At 47.3% G+C, this 22,364-nt stretch overlaps 1 protein-coding gene across 8 annotated transcripts in view; it reads right to left on the bottom strand.

Annotated features, from left to right (window-relative positions):
* HIPK2 (homeodomain interacting protein kinase 2) overlaps positions 1 to 22,364 on the bottom strand; it is a 144,973-nt gene that overhangs the window by 13,133 nt on the left and 109,476 nt on the right. For 6 of the 8 annotated variants that reach the window (XR_012044045.1, XM_072871775.1, XM_072871788.1 and 3 more), the window contains 7 exons: positions 21,397 to 21,616; positions 19,703 to 19,824; positions 14,944 to 15,086; positions 14,390 to 14,569; positions 11,443 to 11,724; positions 1,214 to 1,461; positions 40 to 200 (listed from right to left, as the gene is read on the bottom strand). Coding sequence is in view for 7 of the 8 variants with exons in the window: in XM_072871775.1 (XP_072727876.1) it covers positions 40 to 200; positions 1,214 to 1,461; positions 11,443 to 11,724; positions 14,390 to 14,569; positions 14,944 to 15,086; positions 19,703 to 19,824; positions 21,397 to 21,616 (1,356 nt within the window). In the remaining variant the exon portion in view is untranslated. The remainder of the gene's footprint in view (positions 1 to 39; positions 201 to 1,213; positions 1,462 to 11,442; positions 11,725 to 14,389; positions 14,570 to 14,943; positions 15,087 to 19,702; positions 19,825 to 21,396; positions 21,617 to 22,364) is intronic. The other 2 variants (XM_072871826.1, XM_072871835.1) reach the window with 1 other exon arrangement.

The following is a 22,364-nucleotide window of genomic DNA, read 5'->3' as shown; positions in this document are numbered from 1 at the left end:
TGGATGACGCACCACCAAAATTTGTCTCGGTTGACTTACCTGACTTAGATTAAGAGGCTGCTGCTGCTGGAAATGTGCCCCTGGTCGCTGCTGCCTATAGGCAACGGCTCCAGACGAGCTCCCTGAAGAGTGACCGCTGGTGGAGGTCACGGTGCTGGAGGACTTGGACTTGTAGGAGGATGAGTGGTGACTGGTGGTGACTGTGCCAGGAAAGGAAACACATTTGTAGCTTACATCACATTCTTTAATTGCTCACCCTACCTTTTCCTCACTGAATCTCCTCCAGAGTGGCTTTTGGGAGGAGACATACAACAGAAGCAGGATAAGAAAATGATTTCTCTTAATTAACAGCATATCTCAGCAGTGCTTCAAATACGCGGCCAGCCTGTTATCCTAATGGCAGACAAGCAGACCTGATATGTGGACCCAAACCGGGCCCGGAGAAGGCTTTACAGATCCTTCAGAAGTGTGAGAAACTGTTCTGCCAGCAGAACTGTACGATGCAGGTACAAATCCCAAGGAGAGAAAGGAAAGTATAGTGTGCACAGCACAAAAAAGCCCTGGCTTGGCTGACCTCACGGTGAGTAGAAGGGAGGGAGAAGGAGCTAGTGGGGAGCTCACCCTCTGAGCCTTTGTGTTCACCAGCAGTGCATCAAAAGAAAGGACTGCCAAGTAGCTCAAAGCCAATTGCTTTGGGCCAGACTTCCACCATAAGCCCCTTTTCAACACATGGTACTACCTAGCATTGCGCAGGCTCTGGATGAGCAAACCTCATCAGTCCATAATGAAGATCCTGGGGAAATGTTCTTCCCAGAAACGTCAACAAGTTTGGATGAAAATGCACATGTGTTTTCAATCTCTTACCCGTTTTAAAGTAAACCTACGGAAAGGCAAGGCAGCAAAGGTTCACACTTGCATTTGGGAGCCTTTCATGTCAAATGTTGAGCTAAAGGCTGCATTCTGTTCTTGGGTTTGTACAGAAGTAACTGGGAACGACACTTGCCCCCGTGACTCCTGAGTGTACCAGGGCACATAAATAATGCAATATGGCTCCCAAGAACAGATGTGTCACTTGAGAGAAGGGCAGGAGCACGGTTTCTTTGGAAAACAAAACAAACAAACAAACAAACAAAATGAAACCGAACAATGAGATTCTTCCAAGATAAATCATTTATTTCTTACTAATTTTCTTGACGGAAGAGGTGCAATTTACCTGGTGCCAGGCTATCGCACTCTACCAACACCTCACTGGCCTGGGTTTTCAGTGGTGGCACGATGATCGTTCGGGGGTTCCCACTGCAGTGAGTCTCTGGAACCCCTTTGGTGTCGTAGGTGTTCCCATTATTCTGCCCTGTGCGATGCTGCACGGCGTAAGGACTGTTGTTGCTGGAGGAATCGGAGTAGGGGGAGTCATGCACGGTGACACAGCTGATGACGTTCTTCCTTTGCTTGGACAAGGTGCTGAAACACAAGCACACAAGTGGAAAGAGTGAATGGGCAACGATCGACTCAGAAGCCACCAGAAGACTCTGCCTGTGGCAGACTAGCTCCGTAAAGGCAAAGCACACCCTTCAGTCCTCCGCCAGATAGAGGCGGCTTAAGCCAAACCCCCGGCTTCGAAACTCACTCATTGCTATTCCAGGAAAGCCTTCATGGAGGTCAAGGAGTGAGTAAGACATTGTGGATAGATCTTATATTCACACTGCTTAGAATAGCACTGAACCAGACTGCCAGATTTATTTTCAGACTGCTTTTTATATATGTGTGCAGTAGAAGCCCAGCAGTTATACTATGCTTTGTTGCAAGTCTCACCACCCACACAAAAACGTGGCGGTTTCTCCCAGCCTTCCAGCAATGATTTAATAATAGATGCTATGACTTTTCATGATTAAATCCCATGAATCTACAAAATACACTCCATTCTATTTACTAATATGGTACAATGGGCATATATTCTCAATAAGCATTTGAAACTGAGGAACGAATGAAGAAAAAATGAGTAAAGTATGTAAAGCTTTGGGTTTTCTTTTCTTTCTCTGAATAAACACTGGGTCTCCTGACTCTAGCGTGGATTATCAAGGTCCTGCTGCTGCTAATCTATCTACGACATCAAAAAAGTGATTAAAAAGGAACATCAACACTTGCAAGATTAGAGCTAGAAGTTCATTAGACTAGAGTGCATGAGTACGATTGGGATTTGCTTTGCTATTGTGTCTAATTATTCCTGATGGTTTCTCCTTCCTGTTATGAGCTTGTTTAGGGAGAAAAAGAGAGAGCAAGAAAGAGGACGGAGGAAGGGGGATGGTGAAGATTTGCTTAAATGGCTCACATCCTTGACAGTGCACAGACCTTGACTACAGAAAATAGCTGCTATGTTTCACTGATTGCATTATGTTGTTATGGCAACTGAAGTTTTTAAAATGATGAAAAGAAATGGATAGCACATAAAAAGCTAAGTAATTAGGCTTAATGGTGGAAACAGCCCCAACAGGAACAGAAATGCCATGGAGAAAAAAGAATCCATCTCTTAACTTTTTAAGTGTGCACTTTAAAAAGAGAGCGCTCCCTTTCCCATGGAGTCTCCTCTCTGTTCTCTCACTCTGCCCAGTCCAGCCCAGGGAACAACTGATTAATCCGGTCTTAGTCTGTGATGGAGCCGTTTGTTCCCTAGGCTCAGCATCGCTTCTTACCCAGGGAAAGGTGGAGCAGATATTGAGAACAGTTTCCTTCCAAGGACATTGTTTGCCTTATTTATTTTTCACAGTGCTAAAGGAGCACTGGTAGGTCCCCTTCAACTCGTCAGTCCCGAGGCCTCTCCGTCAGCATTCACAAGCTGCAACTCACCACCTCGCTCCCAAGACTTGTAACTGGAAAGCTATCATCTCCTCCATTAAAGAACACCTTGGGGTGCTGCATTCGCAAACAAGTTACCACCACACAGACTTTCCCTGGGCTATCATCACAGGATCCGGCGTGCCCCGAAGAGGACACAAGACCGTGTTGTTCTATGCACAGTGAAAAATACCTCTCGAGAGGCCCCTGCTATCCTAAAGCACTGACACCTGAAACAGGGCAGATGATAGAGGAGGAGGGGAAGCTATTGCACAGCAATCTGGAAGCTGAAAGCAATCCTTGTAGGGGCAGGGACCTTTTCGACAGGGAAGGCATACGACAGCGAACCCTCGTATTCTGGCTGTCCACAAGGAGCTGGAGAGCATTGGACTAGAAATGGAAAGAGCAACAGAGTATCTTAGATGGACAACTACTGTATGTGAAGAAAGATGTAGCAGTTTGGATATGGTGCTATGAAAGAAGAATATTAAGCCAATAAAAATGACGAATATTGCATCAATATTCCTCTCTCCTTCAGTAGAAATGCCTGTAATCACACATTTATGAGTATCCACACTGCTTGCCCTTTGCAGCTACCCTTGGCTGCCAGTTGGGAGGAGATATATATTCTCTACCTCTGACAGTTATTACATTTTATAAAGAAAAATCAAGTCACTAAAGAGTTTTCTGACAAGTGATAAGGTCTAGCTATTCTTTTACAGTCCCTTCCTTACATAAGTGGCTGAGCTGCTGAACTGGAAATACTTGCTCTCGGCTGACACTTGACATGGGAAGGCTGAGCTGTAGAACTGGAAAGGTATTCTTCTGTGTAATCCGTGCTATTTATTGTTTTAGAATGGGCATATTTGTCACCAGTTTGATTGAGGGCTTGTCAAAGAAGGGACCATGAGGAGTCTTCTCCTTCAAAGTCTTATAGCTCCTTGGTTACAATAAGAAAATCAAGTAAATATGTTTGGTCGAACAAATAAGTGACCCCAAACCCAGACCCTTCCAGAGAAAGGGACCATAGCAGGATATTAAACTCATTTCATGGATGGGAACCCGAGAAGGACCAGAGCTATGGTCCTGCCAGGGCTTACACAAGTGCTTAGCACTACCAGTCTGTGTCATCCACCAAAGTCAGCTGGGCTGTTCCACTAACAGAGCTAAACCACATGGGTAAATATTTGCAGGATTAGGGCCTAAATGATTAGCCTCTCGATTCAGCAGGCTGCATCATTTCAAGCACACGAGGAGTCCCATCGAAAGCAGCTGGATTTTTGTCTTTAGGAAAGGTAACGACTGCGGTTAATGTCAGAGCAGGCAGAGAAGTCAGTCGGGACTATTCATACGCCCAGAGCTCGGCACCTGCTGTAGCAGAGCCTGCCTGAGAGATTAAGGGTGGGAATTTCAAAAGCATCAAAGGCCCAACTCACACTGAAAATCAGTTGATTCACAGGCTTAGAGATACCCGTTAAGTCAAAATGGGGACTTTTGAAAATTCAACCCAGAAGAGCTAGTACTCCTCCTTCTCAAAGCCTTCTTGCTAGCCAGCAACTGTCCTCCTTCCAGCTCCCTCTGAGGACTCAGCTGCTCTCCCCACGTCGCAGTAATGCAGGAGTTACCTGTGTGAGGTCTAGGCTGATGTATCGCCTTCCCTGCTCACAAACCATCAGGACTGAGAGCTTGTACCTGTTGACACAGCACTTGCCTACTCAGCAAGCTTACTGTATTCCTATAACTCAGCCACAGCTTTTGGGGATGTTTGTGCTTACACAGAAAAATACTATTAAAAGTCTTGCCCCCTTCCTATTAAGCTGACTCCAAGCCTGGTAATTGCTTTCCCTCCTGCAAGCACAGTAGCAGCAGCATACGTGATTTAGTAGTGTTGAGAGTCGGCATGTGTTCCTGGTCAGCTTGTGTGCCTGCCTGCATTACGTGGGTAGGTGTTTTTTAATTCTCCAGAGGAGGGAGGGGGGAAGATTACCAAAGTGGCATCAAATCCATCTACACAGACTGAAAAGCAATAAGCCAGGAAGGCTTTTTAACCCTTACTGGCTGGAGCTGCATCCTCCCTTCAGAAAAGCAGTTGGAAAAATATGCATTGCTTTGTAAGTTTATTATTAGTTTATGAGTGGAAGCCCATTCCCACGTGGTCCCGAAGAGCTTGTTCTCAAACTTGGACGCAAAACAATTCATGTCTGTCCAATGTGCAGACACAGAGCATGACCGTGCCTTTGAACACGCAGAAGCAGCTCTCGGAGACAGCTCTCTAACATATACCACCCTCATGAGTGCACAGCGGAGAGACGGACATGGGTCTCTGTTCTCCACGGCAAGGAAAGATCTCAAGGAAAAGTCTGATGGAGGAAAGAGAAGATAGTTTGTGCACAGGCACAGGGCAAGAAACTAAGGTGGGCATCTCAGATACTGTTAAGGGGAAGGTGCTGAAGGCAGATGTTGAGAATGAAAAGTGAAAGGAAATTAAGGAAAAGAAGATGCTGAATTAGGTATTAAAACAACATTGGAACCATCTAAATAGCCAAGGACAAGGACAGGGACAACAGTTCTTATAACAGTGTAACTTGCGATGATTTCTACTTGCTGAAGGCCCAGCCCAAAAGCTCAGTATGTGATAGCATTGCATGAACAGGATCTTTTTTCCCTGAATATCTCAAGTTACACCAGAATCCCAGAAAAAGCAAATGGAGTCTAGTAGGGGCAATTCTTCAGCATGTGGTTCACCCACAGAGATACAAACCTCTCAGTGTGGCTGACGCTATAGCAACAGAGGCTTTCAGCTCTCAAGGTCACCGAGATGGCCTTCTAGTTTGGGGGAAGAAGGCACCCATCCCTCAACTGTGCCTTTGAACTGGTGTGCATGTATACCATGGCACGTTAGCTTTACATCACATCACAAAAATTCTGTTCCAGGTCTCTGAAAACTTAGTAACATGCAACCTTTTCAGTTTGCTGCTTCAGAATAAGCCACCTATTCTAGGAAAGTATAGGGTCAGCCAACAAAAACTCACACTACAACTGCAATCGCTTTCTTCATGTTGAAATCTTATGCCATGCATAGCACAGTGTTGAGAACATGCCCCCCTCTCTTCAGCTCAACCTCCATCCCAACCTGTTAATCTGCTCTCACCTTCTTTGTGAATTTGTCATGGTAAGAAATACTTATCAAGTACTACACTGAGGCCATTTTATTAGGCTATACAGCACATGCTGTAGCTATTTAAGTCATATATACTGAATTGCTTAGCAGGGTGTAAAGGTTCTACTGCTGAAGGTTTGCTGAGAGAGCTACTGTCTATCTCTGTTATTGTAAGTATTAGTTGCATGTCGGTGTGTCTTCTGGAGATGGAAGGCAGCAATCTTTTACCAGATGACTGTGGTTAGTCAACATATTGCTATGCAGAGTCAGTGCATTACTATGCACAGTATAACATAGCCACAATAGGCTAGATGTCAAAAGAGAATTACAAATGGTATTTTGACCCTGACACGCGCACATCAGCAAGTTGGCAAAAACACCTGGTTTGTGCCTGCCAGTGATTTTTGTGCGAAAGGGGAATGAAAGTCCTCTGAAGTAGGCTCCACCACTGTTGCACTACGATGTGAATAAGGTGAATTAACAACTTGCATCAGCTCACGCTCAGAGACTTCACTGTGTAGTTTACTATTTTAATAAAAGGAAAAAAAACCCCAATGCTGCAAGAATTTTGTGCCAATGAAGATGGCCCATGAGGGCAGTTACTCAGTATGCCCACATGACAGCTGTGGTCAGTCTTTCTTGTCCAGGAAGACAGTGATTACTGTAAGAATCCCATGGAAAGCCAAGCTGGAGAGGTGTTACTTATGATACCAGCACAGACACAGCAGGCAGTGGGGAAGTGAGGGGCTCTCCTGCCTTGTTGGGGTGGAAGCACCCTCAAAACCACCCACCTCAAGGCCATCACTGTATTGTTTCAAGAAAAGTCATGTTTTCCTTGGCTGTTGCACTTACTGCTTGAGATGGGAATTCATCTAGGCACGTCACGACAGCCACCTCCACTGCCTTTCCTTCCAGCCCTTCCTTCTGCCACACCCTGGGACGCACCCCTTGGCAGGACATGGAAATACCCCTCGCTGCACCGCTGGCACGTCCTTCCCGCAGGACCACGTGTGCTCTCCCTCCCTCCCACCCACCATTCAGCCATCCCAGGGTGCACTTGTGCCTCTCTGCTCTGTGTTTAAGTTGTTGCTTTATTTTTCTCCACTTCTAAGCTTCAGAAATATTTAATCAAGGGAGGATTTACATTTAAACCACTGCACCATGTGAAGTTGCATACTGGGGAGTACTTAACCCCTACTACTTGCTGAATATGTGCTCCAATTACTGCAACTGCAGTTGCACTGTTGGTCAGTCTGTCTGCTTGATTTTCTTGCTAGAGCAAGTAGAGAAACTTAAGAGGAATAAATTTATAAGAAAAAAATCAAGTCTACTCTCTGTTTTTACTCTCTTCAGTGCTTTACAGGTAATGGTTAGACCTAAATTCTTCTTTCCAGAATAAATAACAGTCAGGGTATTATCTTCCAGCACAGTAGTAAACATCTCTTTGGCCTACAGAGTCTCTTTGTGAAGGATGCTGAACTGAGAGTCTAGAAATTCACTGGTGATAAATAAACAGGGTCACAAAATTGTTTCCTGTTCATATAATGCTTTTTATATGCAAATTTTTTTCTGCTGTTCTGCAAGACAAAATGTCACATGCAAAACTTTGTGGGCAACAGAAACTAGGTAAAAACAATTTCATCCAGTATTTCATCCAGTTTCATAATTTTGGGGTTTTTTTCCTATTATTTGCTTACATTTTGAAAGAAAAAAACCCCCTCCATTAAACCAGAAAAAAGAACTCTTCCCCTTACTTAGTTAATCCCCTAAGACTTTCCCCCCCTTAAATAAAAGTCAAAACTTTTTGCAGTTTTGAAGCCTCCCCAGATTTCACTGTGTTGGGGATATTACTAGAAAAATCTCAATGTAGCCTGCAAAAAGCCTTGGTTTTGACAAACTGACTTTTTAAATCAGGCATTTGCCCCCTGAAAATCTCCGACCATTTCTCTCAGGACTGTCCCTGCCGAACTGTACCTGAGGTCCCTCCTGTGTGATTTCACCCCAGGCACGGGGCCGCGGCCCAGCAGATGGCCCCCTTTGACAAGGCTCCATGGAGCAGGTCCTCCAGAGCCCACCTTGCACCACCTCCCCAGCACCTTTACCCAACAGGAGCCCAACATTTTCAGATGACCATTGATTTTAAAAAGATTACACCAAGCTACGCTCATCAACAGTGCAAAACACATGTGAGCAAAGAACGAGCAACGTGCTGGCCTGCCTGCCCGGTCAGCTGGTATTTCATAAGCAACCTACTTGCACATCTGTGCTTTTCATTAGTAAAAGGAAAATTCTGCCCATATCACACCAAATTCTTCAGATTTTTCTTTTGCCAATAAAAAAGTTGCATCCCCTGCACTAGAAAAGCTCTCTCTGCTGCTCTGGTATTACAGAGAGGCTTTTCTGTCAGAGTAAATCCAAGCTGTGGGACTCCTTTACTGCATCAGCAGTATCATACTTTATCAGCATTACCAGTCCTTCTTAAACTGAGACTTACGAACTCTTACATCGTCGAAGGACCTACTACTTCTCACAACCACAGGTAGCTCTAATCTCTCTTTGCCGAGCAATCAATAAAATAAACATTTTTAGTCTCATGGGTCAAAGAAAAATTTCCAGTCCCACAGGAAATAAGAGAAGGAAGTGCTGTAGCAAATTCAGGAGCTGATCCAACATCAGTGAAGTTAATGCAAAGATACCACTGCTATCAGTAAGATGGGATCAGGCAATTAACTTTGACTGATCTGTCAACTGCCGTACGATTTCTGTATTCTAATCTAGAAAAAGCTAATATGTTCGGATGTGACTACCAGCATGTTTCAAGTTATTCTTTATTTTTCACCCCCACACCACAGCGATTGCCCAACAGGGTAATATTTGCATAAATATGGGTGAGACAATGCATTCTTTGCATGGTTTCATTTTCGACTCAGATCTTGAACATTTGGGCACTGATTACAGTAAAGAACATACTTTGCTGCCACTCCCATTTTTCTTGGAGCCAAAAAAATACATAAGAAAACTTGGAGGTACTTTCCTATATGTGACATGCTTTCAACGAAAAAGACCTCAACTTTGGCGGGGGCAAAGTTCGTTGGCATTAAATGCTGATACAGCTTCCTTGACTGGAAGCTACATTCTTACTCCAGCTGAGAATCTGGTCTTAGATATGCCCAGGTCACAAGGCACTGAGTGAATTGACTTCACTCTCCTGGAGACTTTAAACAAAAGTTCTCATTCTGGACATGCTATTTTCCATCTGCGTCTCTGCCCCTAATTCTCCACTCGCTCTGGTTACATCTGCACAGGCAATTTAATTCACTCTGGAATTCCAAAAGGTGCCCAAGAACAGCCCGTGTCCACGCGAAATGTCTCTACATGGCTCAGAAATTAAATCTAGCTCTTAAGCTTTGGCCTTCCAGGAATGCTGTCGCCCTGGCACTCTGTATAGATATGCCATATGGATACAAAAAGTAGCCAGGGATCTGATCCCAGGCAGGAACGTGTCCTGAATATGCTTTAGTCATATCAAAGCCAGTTTGTTTATGTAAGTCTGGCTCCTGGGACTACTTTCCTAACCCCTCAGCAGACCTTGCCCGAATAGTTAAATACCCCAAACTCCCAACTCGATTTCCAGACATTTTCCAGAACTTTGTTCTGTCTGTCTCCCTGGAGAGGTGCCGAGTGAAGAAACTGGTCAGATGGCAGCAAAGCTGAAGCAGAGGAGACACCATTAGCTGAAGTGGCTGCAGGATCTCAGCTCCTCCCTCCACCCTGCTCTGGACCCAAGACAATACCCAGACAGTAAGTATAAGTACTTGCACATAATTTTCCAAAGCCTGGGACCAGCAGCATGGTAAAAATGCTTGCAAATAGCTCCCATGACCCTTGAGATACCTGCCCTCTTCATGCTGCCCCACCTCACAACCTTAGTTTTCAGCATCCCTTTTGTCTTGCCCTTCCTTTCCCATAAGAACCCTGGAAGTGGGGGCTCCTTATTTATAGTCCACCCGTTTTCCACACTGACCTTCACTGAACTCTTTCTGGAAACACACTTTCTTCTCCCTACCAAACTAAGGAATACTGTAGCAATTTTTTTTTTTAAGTGAAATATGTTACATTGTCCTGTGATCAATTCCCCGCGATAACCATTGCATTCATGGCAAGCCCGAATGTGAGAGGCACTGAGCTCTCACTGCCCGGTGAAGTTCACTGGTTGGGAGAAGGGGAATGGGAAGCAGGGGCAGCTGGCGGGGGGCAGGCTGAAATTGCAGCCCTAGATGCTTGAATCGTGTGGCTCCTCTTTACAGATTTTTAGCTCCTTGAGGCCAAATGCATCTCATCTGTTCTGTGCACATTTGCAGTGCTCCACGTATCACCACAGAGCAGAGATGCAGAGATACAGCTAGATATCTCCAGTGCTTAAAGGAAAATCTGCCATGGAGCATGTCCTAAATAAATAAAAAATTGTCTCTTGACAATACTGGAGGGATAAGGTTAAGAATTCCTAGCTCAGTTACCAACATAAAGATGGTATAATTATTCAGCCATTTGCAAGGCTACTTCTCTACAACTTATAAAGCAGAGTGATGTCTTGTGACTGGCATCAGATGGGAAACCTAGAGTGCTTGTATCTGATGAAAGGTGCTGAAAAGACAGTCCTGGAAAATTAAGTCCTCTCTCATCCACAGTAGATGACCATCAGTGGCAGCTGTCCTGGGCCACACTGTTCACTCGGGTGAGTTAATTCTCTGAGGAGCAAACTCAGTCACCACCGTCTCTATAGCCTCATCTATGCTTCGCTGCAGAGTCAGTCAAAAAGCCATCAGTTTCTGCCACTTAAGACAATAGTTCAGGGATGTGTTGGCAACACAATCAAAACTGAGCAAACCTCTTGCAATGTATTTACCATTATTGAGTGTTTATGACACAACCACTAACTGTTTTTCAGGACCTTTTTAGGAAAATAGCACATATGGAAGGTGTCATTTAATGCTCTTTACAGATGCCTGGGTCACTTAGAAAGAGAAAAGGCAATTTTAAGCTACCTTCCTTCCAAGCCCTTCTTTTTGTCTTTGTTTTAAACAGCTATCTGACTTAAAGAGGCCCATCACCATAGGATCTCTGAAGTCTCCTTTCAACACTCTTGTGAGACAGAGAAAACTATTATTTCCTCTTAGAGATGAGAGACTATGGCACAGAGAGACTATTATACTTCTCCAAGGTCACACAGCAACTGTGCAGCACAGCAGGGAATGTCACCTAAGTCTGTGGAGTCCTCAGCTAGTATTTTAGCTGCCCCATCATCTTTCCTCTCAAATGAAAGATGACCTGGGTGCTGAGACCCAACTGTAGCTCCTGGGACGCTACAGCAATTCCTGGGATGCTCCAGCACTTCTCTGCCTCTGTCTCTTTCTCCGGCACACAGAGAAGAGCAGAGAGCCGCTGCTCACCTGGTGGGTGCATGCTTCTGCTCCTCCTCTTCATCTGTGTCGCTGCTGATAGTGATGACACTCACTGCGGGGCTAGGGGTGTCGGGAATGATTATCGTCTGCCGCTGCCGCTCCCGCGTGGTGCTGGTCGCCACATCGCCCCAGCCGCACGTGACGGAGGTGCTGCAGGCAGGGCTGTTGTGCACCATGGCACAGCGGGGAGGCGTGTTTTCCTTCACTCGTTTCGACCGCTGAGGCGAGCTGATGGATTGAGAGGATGAAACTTCATAGGTGGATGCATTTCTGGAAATGGGAAAGGTTGTTAGCTGGTTAAAACTCGGTTTGCTTAAGTTGCCCATCACCATGGCTTTTGATTCCTGGTCTCTGATTCAGTGGCATTGATTTATGGAGGCTAGGAAAACTGCAAAATTGGCATAGTCACCTCTTCGAAGGACAGAGTGCCTCACATGACTTATTCATATAATTGGCTGAAAAGTAGTTTATTTTAGTAAAAAATGCCATTTTGTTTCCCCTAGAAATTTCCAAATGAGAAATGCTGCCTCCCAGGAGTTTGCACCGGGAAGTAGAGGCTAGTCACACAGCCCAGACATGCAAAACACAGGCAGGCACAGTATGGCTTTCGCAGAAGTAAGAACAACCCAAATGATAATCCCTTTCTCCTCTACCCTGCATGGAGGCATCATGACCAGATATTTTTTGGACAGAAAAAGGTAAAGGTAAAATTAGAATTTGTTGTGGAAAACAACAATCATTTATCAGGAAAACTACTTTTCTTAGAGGAAAATTTAGTTTTCTGTTTAAGAATCTTTTCAATGAATATTTCCTGCCCAATGCTTCAACCTCTAGGACAGTGGAGTCCCATGGATGAAAGCACGCAGATGGGAGGACATATACTCAGTTTCATTTCATTCCCACGTGAGGCAGCAGATACAGCACATATAAACCAGAAAGAAAAGAACAATCTTTTTATTATGCAGTAGAAAAACATTCTTAAGTCCTGTTTTTTTCCCCAGTCTTCCTACTTCAGCTTCCCTGCCTGACAGTTGAAAGGGCCCACTTGGATCAGGGATCTGAACACAGAACCTGTCCACCAAACAGTGCAGCACAGGTCTGCAGATGGGAATATTTACCAAAGCACACTGACTAAAGCCCATTTCACTCATTTACTTCCCACATTTTCTTTCCTCCTTTTTTTTTTAAACTTTTATTCTTCCGCCTATCGCAGAACAGTCGCAGATTCAAAAAAGGAAGCAAACAAAGTTCTCATTTTGTTCTACAGTGGGGCCTGGGCTGCATGTTCAGCTTGGCCCGAAAGCTAACAAAAGGAATAGGTGGCATCCATCAAAAGGAAGTCATTATGGACGTATCGCACTATACCAACTTACACAGGGTCTTTTGCATAACAAATGGCTGCACAGTAGCATTTGCAGTGCTTTCTGAATACCAATGAGCAGCGTGGAGTACCCTCCTCTCCAAAGGAGCACGCTCCTCATTTGGCTACAAAAGCATAACAATTAATGAAGCCGTAGAAACCCGTTGGTCTGAAAGTGTCCAATTCTCTCTGGACGCTGCCGCCCTGCCCCTGGAGAGGGAAGGGAGAGGGGAGGCCCCGCACAGGCGCACTGGTTGCAACAGGTGCTCTCTTTTGCTGGCTTGCTGGGGTCGTAGCTGCCTCTGCTCTACATTACGAATGGACTAAGACAGCTGGAGCCCACCCAAAGTAAATGCAACAGTAGAGAGCACATAAATGGGAAGGATTTAAATAGTGGCCTCTTAACTAGAGTCAAATTGGTTGTGAACTCAGAGCTCCTCTGGCCCCAGTCCAGTCACCCAGGAAAACCACAGGCTCCTCTGTTTTTGCCACTGCACAAGTGGTGACCCATTTTGCTTCTCTCCCCTGCACTGTTCTGTTTTGTTTTTTTAAAGAAATGTGCTAGTTTCACAGCCCAGAGGACTTTCCCCAGGACAGCTGCACGTACATTGTCAACAGCCTTGTCCTCTAGGCAAGATTACAGGGCTGTGACAGGCACCGCAATCATCCTATCGTTTGAGCTGTGCCGCATAACATAGTATGAACCAAAGCCCCGTCTCCTCCTTGCAGAGCCAAATGGTCCTACTGAGAGTTGATAGATTGAGGTGTCTAAGGACTGCCCCTGTATGAGATGTCTTTATAAAATGCTCCCTGTTTTATGCTGCCATGATTATAAAAAGGCCAGTGCAGGTATCTGTTGCTGGTGTGTACTGTTGAAGATAGGGGCCAACCACCTAGGTTAGGAGCTAGAGAGCCTGAAGGTGGCCTAAAGCCACCCCAGTCCTCCACTCTGCATAGCATTAAAGCTCAGAAGATAGGTCATGATCCCGTTGCTTTTGAAGGGGCAGCTCTTGTATGCACACATCAGGCACATGCTCCTGAAGCTGCAGTCCCCTGGAGGCACACCAGTCTGTGGAAATGCAGACATGGCACCCCAGGAGTGCTTCTTCGAGATCATGTGGGAAGTAAAGGTGTGGCAACGGGGCATCGCGCCACGCTGACCTGAGAATATAGTTACATTTTTAATTATGGTGACTACAAGGCCTCAGGTAATCACAGTGACAGAACAAGCTGTATGAACAGGGCCTGAGTGTCCCATCCTGCATGCCCTCCAGCCGCTAACTCCTGCACAAAATGATGTTCACTGGATAGAAAATGCACCTGACCACCTCTTACCCCCTGCTCTCCTGACCTGGGTACAGATGAGGTGAAACAGCAAAGAGTCCAGTCACAAGAAGCGTGATCTAATCACTCGCAGGCCGTGGAACAAACTTTATTTTGCCCCACAGATGTCAGCGAATACCGCCCTCGTCAGCACGCTTGCATTGCAGGGCTGCATTCAGAACAACCCAGGTACGGACTCCTGCCTCACCGACGCCACGACCAACGCCAGCGCCAGGAGCCGCGCGCACTCACCGGGGCGCCGACTGGTGCTGCTTACTCTTCCTGGCAGAGGTGGCGGCGGCGGGCGGCTGGCGCATGACGTGAGCAACACCCACGTTGACGGGCTGGGCTGCGGGGAGAGTCACATGGCTAGCTAACAGCGCGGGCTGCTGCATGATGGGGTTATAATGGCTGCCGTGAGCGTGGGTGTTTCTGCAAAGGGGGGAGACAGGCACACGTTTAAAATGCAACCGGCGGCTCTTCAGCAGGCTCTTTCACAGGCTCCCACCGCCTTCACCGAGGCACCCTCCTCCAGGGCCCGTTGGGCTCCCAGTCCCACCAGGAAGGAGCGTTTCCCCCAGGGAAGCGACTGAAGGGAGCAGCGTGGGCACAGCGCTCTGCTTCAAGGACGGGGAACGCAGAACCGCCCATAGCTCTCAGGCAGGGGGGTTGCAGGCTGCAGCCTCCTGCCCTTCTCCCCCTGCTCTGCAGACTCATGGGACCCCATCCCTCCCACCCCAGCTCTTCTCACGCCTCCTCCAGCCCTGGTGGGTACTTCAGGGAGCCTCCAAGCGCCTCCCGTTTACCTCCAGTCTGCCAGCGGTTGGGTGCCGGCCATGGACTCCGGGATGACGGTCGCGTGCTGGACAGAAGTGTGGGTGGCCACCCCAGTCAGCTGCTGCCAGGCAGGAGGGAGCAGGATCTGCTGAGTGCCACTGGGCCACGCTTGCTGTCGGACAGAGGGAAAAACAATTTCTTAACAAGAGGCATCATACGCTGAGTGTGGTGGTCCATGCTCAGCTGGGGCTCCTAATAATGATCATGGTCATACTACCTAGCTCTTACCACTTTTCAGTCATGGACGACAAATACTGTTAGGAAATCACAGGAAAAGCAGTAAAAGTTGTCAATATAGAGAGCGCAAAGGAGGGGAAAAAAAAAACCCTGCCGTCCAAAGCAGCAGCTGTGTTTTAGGTTAAACTGGGAATGGGAGGGATCAAAACTGGTCAGCATTTCAACCCAAACATCGAACTCTTTAGCACCTTTTAATTTTGACTCGCCAGATCAGCTGGGCACTATGGTCCCATTGTTATTTTCCCCCTCCTACAGCCTTTCCATTTTCCTTCCTGCCCCAACAGGACCTAAAGGACTTCAGGAACTTAAAGGGACTAAAAAGGAGAATGAACTTTGCAAGGATCAGAAAACAGAACAGGGGGCTGCAAGGCTTTTGCAAGGAGGGAAAAAAGGTGAATTTGGGGACACCAAAAGGGAATGCGCATCGGTCACCAAGTGCCCCTCAGGAGGAACATCTTGCTGCACGAGCCAAGGAGCCCACTCGCCTGCTTCCAGCTTACCAGGAGCCCCCCAGCCAAAGCGGAGCGGAGCCATGCACGGCTACACATCGCGTGCCTGCCCTCTCCATGTGCTCTCTGGCTTTTTCAGAGCAGGTGCCCCCCTTGCAGGGGTGGAAATCTCTGCCCTGTGAGCTGAGCCATCGCTCTGCTAGGCAACCATCCCTCCAGCTGCGCTGCCACAGGCATGACTCGGGTCATCCTGCTCCAGTGACTCCACTCACGAGTCTGATGATTGTTTTTTTGACTTGGGAAACTTTCTTTCCTATGTGCTGCCTGAAGGCGGCTCCAGCAGCTTCTCACTGCCTGGGCTGGGCAATGCAGGGGTACCGGCTACAGCCCTCCTTAGTCCCAAAACGCACCACTACATTGGACCCATATTGTGTTATCTCATAGCTCTAAGGAGGCTAAATTTTAAAGAGAGGAGGCTTCTTCCAGGCATGCGTTTGTCCCAATCTCCATCCTCACAAGAATCCTGTTAACTATCCCCATAATCCCCTCCTATCCCCCAGCAAAAAAAAACCAAACAAAAAACCAAACACCACCTCACCACCCCCCAAACCCCTTTTCCCAGGTCTGCTCCAAAGTTTGACTGTCTTGTCATTTTCCACATTGCTGAGTTAGATGAAAAGGCTGCTACGGTGAGGCCTCTCAGCAACATCTGCAAAGGACGGACAGTCACAGGGCTCCCGAGAGCTCTTCATCTAAGGAGCCACAACCATGGACTGGTGCTGCTCGGAGCAGGTAGGAGGAGGAGGCAAAGATGCAGAAAGATCAGGGAGGAAAAAAGCTTTTTTGTTTTTCCCTTTTTTCCCAGCTTTGATTTAAAAGAGGAGACTAAACTACTGTTGCAGTCAGTCCCAGGGGACTACCTGGATTTACTTGCAGAGAAAACTGCTTCCTCCCTTTTCAGGAAGAGAACTGAACAAATCTAAGCTCCTTTCCCGACTGCAGTGCATAAATTTAGATGCAGCGTCAGGGTCCAGGCACAAATTCCTCACTTATTAGGTAAGGACCACTGAATCATTTAATCTGCAGATAAGACTTGTCTAGGCTGATCCACTAGCACACTGTGCTGTGCTCACACATGGGAGGCTTGCGCCGGCAGCCGGAGCCTGTTCTCAGTTATTGCATTACTGCGAAATTGTGCCACCGTGGTGGAGTGCTGCACTGGCCCCTGAGCTCGGGAGGTGGTGGGTCCCCCAGCGCGACAGAGCTCCCGCTTTGGATGTAGAGCAAGAACAACTAATGGAATAAGCGTGTTTGTTCTGAAAGCCGGTGGCAGGACCTCTGTGGGAAGAAGTGTTGTTGGGAAGGAGTTAAAAGGAGAGAAAATAAAGAATTCAGGGCGTTATTCAAGGACAGGGGACGGTTCTGGGTCGCATCATGGAAGCCTGCCAGAAAACTGTACAGCTTTGTCTCTTTTGAGATCTGAAGCTGCAGAGACCTGTTAGTAATGACAGGATCAGTCTCCTTTCACTGGTGTCTGTGCACACAGTATGTGGACCACACTTGCTTGAGAGAGTGAAAATAGATCCAGAGAAGTTACAAATAAGTTACTTTCGCCACTGGCTCTGCATCTTGCAGGCTGCTTGCTCTGTCTAGCTCTATGCCACGGGCTGCAGACACACAGCTGCCAGAGATGATGCTCAAAATCCATCACTGCCTCTGCCCTGGGTCCCTCCAGCTCCTGAAGCTCCTTCCTGACCCTCCTCCAGGACTGCTAGTCTCATACAAAATGCACAGGGATAGCTGGACACTGGCTGCACTGGGATGCAGTAAGGCTTTGCCAGCCACAGCCATCCTGAGCGGGCAAGCACAGCGACCCGCGCCACGTGCTGGGCAGGGGAGAAAGCTCGACGGCACTACACGGTGCGGGGAGCACAAGGAGTAGCATCATGCCTGATCAGGGGACAAATAAGGCAGGCGGAAAGACAGAAGCGGGTTCCCGAGGCGCTATGCTCTCTGCTGAGGACAGTCCCTCTAGTAGTGGGAGCAATCGCACGGTCCGGTCTGAAGAGCATTAGATAAGCAGCTGTGCATGAGAGCAATAGCTCTCTGCTGAAAGAGACACACGCAGCCGCTTGGAGATCAGATGTGACTACAATGCACTACAAAGAAGCTGTGTTTTTCCATTCAGGAAACTGGAATTGGGTACAGATTTGTTTGTCAGACCAGCTGCTCAGCCTGAACCGAGCGAGGCCCGCGGACACCAGATGCCACCGGCATCAATCAGAGCGCCTTGCCATCAGAGTGGCAGCTAGCATTTCTCATCATGTGAGACAGACAGATATATCAACAGACAGACTGCCTCTCTTTTATTAAATCAAAAATTAAAAATCTATGCAAGCGAGGAGTGTTTCTCAGAAAGAGCTTAAATTCCTTTGTGGAAGTGACAGTGAACAAAATGTCAATAGAAAATATGACAGGGGCAGCCCATGAAATGGGAGTTCATGTAGCAGGGGCAGCACAGAAATTGGTAGCAAAGGTTCTTCTGAACACTCCCTCCCTCCCACAGACTGCGCCATGACCCCAACAAGGCCACCTCAAGAAGAAAGAAGGGGCTGGAGGTCTCAAGATCTTTCAGGATCCTGCTGCCTTTGGGATGCTTCAGACCCGACCCTCACCCCTTCAAGCCCCATGCAACAGCACACCTCAGGAGGCCTGGGCAGAATGGCGGGGGCATGCAAAGCTCTGTCATCTCCTTCACCCACTGCCTTGGCTGACTTCTTGCACAAGCAATAGGTGCCTGCAACCGTGCCTGGACAGACTGCTTCTCGCTTTGCCATTGTTTTTGTTTCCCCTGCCTCTTAGGCTCTCCTTTCCTACCAAACAAGAGAGCTGGCCCACGGAGGTTGTTACGACAGGCTGCAACAGAGATAGGTTTGATGCTTCAGACAGCCCTCTAACAAAGACGCTGCTATTGGGAAGGGGCAGGGCATGTTAGCTAATGGAAATCACACAGGCTGCAAGTTGTGTTTCGATCCGTCTTCACCAGATAAGCGCAACTGGCAGCTGGCAAAGAAAGGCAATTGCACCAACAGTCTTACCCTGGCAATGCAATGCACCAGCATAAACCCTGAAGTCTGCTGGTACTTGACTGCCTATGAACATGCTGGCATTAATGAAACCATGGCAGATCAACCAGTCCTGAGTCAGAGGCATGCATTTTTGAGTTGTAGGTCATCTTTTCCAGGCTGCACAACTTAATACTAAGTGCACTAGGTGCTTTTTTTTTTGCTGCCAGAAACATGTTTGATATTGGCAGAGGTACCATGGCACCAGCTGAGAACCAGTAGGGCCTGATTCACTGAAGCCAGCACAAGGAGGAATGAACTGCTCCTCCTTTTTGAGGAGCTGGGTTTCCCCTTGAGGATGTGCATGTGATCGGTGGTACCCATTCCTGTTTGGTTTTTTTCCTGGGAGGAACCATGCTTTTCCTGTGAGGGCCTTTTGGACAATTGTGCCAACAAATGCTGCTGACAAGGAGAGCTCCTTGGCTGTGGGGCCCTTGCCTCTGCCCCCTAAATCTCTCTCATAACTTAAGAGCAGAGGGGCAGGTCATAAAACGGAAGGGTGCTAACTTAAAGCATGAAAGATATTTATCAGCAGTATGCAATTCACCAGCACAACTCCTGGCCACAAACTACCACTGAGACCACAAGTTCAGGAGGATGCAGGAAGGTTATTACCGGTTCCTCCTCAGCAGAGGCCTGACACAGCTTCCCCTGAGGCTTCCCACTGATTCCAGTGGAGAAGCAAAAGGAAAGAAGGTCTTTCCAGAGACTTTTGCAACTCTGACATAGCCTTTGAGCTGAACAATGAACTGGGGGAGGTTTGGACATTTTGGAGAAAGCTGGAGACCCTTATATGGCTGTCCAAGTCTCCGAACTGCACCATGGAAGGCCCTCAGAGAAAGCTACTCTCCTCAGCCTCCAACAGCTAAACAACACAAAAAATACCTGCGGAGCTTGGTGTCTTCAGAGCTCCTTACCTGTGCAAGGAGTCCTGGCTGGATCTGAAGAGGCTGGGCCCCAGGAGCCTGAGTGACAATGGGAACGGCGTTCTCCATCCGAACTGAATACCCAGCATGCTTCGAAGGGGAGGCTTGTAACCCTGTTCCACCAGCACAGAAGGTACAGCATTAGCCATCAACAGCATTGCTAGGAACGGGGGCCTGGTTTTCAGAGGTGTCTAAGGGCACTCTCTGATGTCCAACTGCAGCGTTCAGTCCCTCTGAAAAAGCGGGCTCTTGGAGTCCCACATATTCCACCCCAGCCCAAAGATGTCCATTATATGTTGACGAACATGATAACATGCATAAGGGTGCAGAAAAGACATTTTCAAAGACGTTAAGGGATTAACTGAGTTCATATTCTTAGGGTACCTCGAATCTATGGGAAACATCTCAATACAACCTGTACAGGGAGAAAAGGAAGACAGGGGAGGGAATGGCTTCTCTTCCCCCATGTTCTCTGCTCTGACAACAGAAAATAGTCCTTGCCAGCCAAAAGCCATTGCTACGTGAGAATGGTCTCTCATGACCCAAGTGGGACAGTGGGATGGGAATCCAGAACTGTATGCTCACTCAGCCTTGATGGGAATAGGTGATTTTCTCTTGCACAGCTTCTCATGACTCATATTTAAAAGGCTCTGATTTGACTGTGTAATCTAGCACACCCCAAACTCCAACCGTTGCTGACTTAGCCACGCATTAGCCTAACTGAGCTGGAGGAAACTTCCCTCTCCACCACTTTAGTGCATGACAAGCCTGTGCTACCTCCTCTGCTTTAGAGCTTTCTCAAAACAGCAAGCGGAAGATGTTAGCTTACATATTCTAGCAATACATTTCTGAAGTCAAACCCTTGAGATGCATTTTAACGATGTAGAAGAGGTCTAGCTAAACTCCCCTAGTTCAAAAGAGCTTTGATAATCTTGCAGAACATTTAACAAGTGCCTAGAGACTGCTGCACAGACAGGCTTGTAGAAATGAAGAGCAGAAGTTGCACCAGCTGAACTAAGGTCTATTTAGACCACTTCCTACAGATAACCTGGCTACTTTTTCCAAATTGCTACAGCATGTAAGGTCAAGAGAAGTGGCTAAATCTGATCATCACCCAAGCTGTCTAACAATGGTACTTGCCACTGGTATACACAGGCAGAGCTGTTTGCAGCGGGGCTGGAGCTGAAGGAATCGTACTGATAAACAGTCATGAGCATCTGTTCTGGGGGCAAACCCTCATCTCCACACTCCCTGCAGCATTAACCTCCTGAGTCCCCCTTTTAACAACCGAATCACTGAGAAGTGATGAACCCGTTATTTATGTACTGATTTATCATTGTCGTGGGGGCAAGTTTTCAAGTTTACTAAGGCGAGGCAGAAGAGCCTTAAACTCTGTTCAGGGCAAAGGATGACAAATATCACATATTCTCCCCCAACCCCTTCTCAGTGCCTGCCCCATTGTTTTAGACCAGCCAACTCCAGCCCATGATGTTGGAGGCGCCTGCAAGATCCTCCGCTGCTGCAAACATTTCCATCTGCAACAACCTCATTGCTCTTACGGTAGAAAAACTGCTGGCCTGTAAACAGGATCAGCACTAAGGAAGCTTGTTTCCACTAAGAGCTAGATGAAACAGCAGCGGGGAGGGAGAAGCGACTGGCCAAGACTTGGCGAGGCTGTTACTTACCTTGGAAGCCTGGTGGGCAGACGATGAGAGCTTGCTGGAAGGGGTCGGGCCGGGCACAGATCTGCGCTGTTCCTGTCTGCAGGGGCATGCTCCGCTGGGCCACCGCAGCCATGGACGCCGCTGAGGGCTGGTAGAGTGCAGATTGGTAATTTAGTATGGAGACCTCGGGGTTGGCTAAGGAAATAGTGGCACTGGAAGAGGTGGGAGCCAGGTTGGTGGTCTAAAGGAATGACGGGAATTAAACAAAAACAAACAAAAAATGAGGGAGATGGGTACGTTGGAAGAAGCAAAATCCAAAAATAAAATAAAAAAGTAAAATAGTGTAAGATAAAGAAAAAAAAAAAAAACAACAAACCAAAAAAACCAGCGAACTGAAACCAAACAAGGGGTAGAACAGGACACTGAGGAGCACAGAGGTAAGGGCAACGACGGGGAAAGGAGCATGATCTGCCTGAGTAAATGCAGCTGTACCATGCCATGGGACCTCTGGCCACGCAGCGCTGCTGTGTACTGCTTGGAGACACAGCGCGTTCTCCAAAGCAGAACTGTCGCCCATTTATCGCCCAACTGGCTCTGATTTGCAGCATACAGAAGATGGGTTCAGAAAATGCTACTATCCCCAAATCATGTTGTTCTCTCATCATGCACATAGCTCTAGAAGAAGCTCACATTTCTTAGGTAAAAGAAACTCAGCACCTCCATGCCCTGTGAAGCCTCATCCTGAGAGGGGAGACTCATTCCAGCCTTTCCTCTACTTTGTATCTAAGACAGCACATGCCTCTTAAATTATGTTTTGAATTTGACAGAATCAGAAGGCATAACAGTAGGTAATAATAATACTTTCAAAGTCCAAACTTCACTTGGCTTGACTTTAAAATCTCTCAGAGCAGAAACTCCAGCAGGGATGTTGCAAAACCACAAAAATCAGCCCAGTGTTCTCCAAAACATCTAGAAATCTTAGGATTATT

The sequence above is a fragment of the Ciconia boyciana genome, chromosome 1 (genome assembly GCF_034638445.1).
Source record: "Ciconia boyciana chromosome 1, ASM3463844v1, whole genome shotgun sequence".
Taxonomy (NCBI): domain Eukaryota; kingdom Metazoa; phylum Chordata; class Aves; order Ciconiiformes; family Ciconiidae; genus Ciconia; species Ciconia boyciana.
This window is presented reverse-complemented; position numbering and strand designations above follow the sequence as displayed.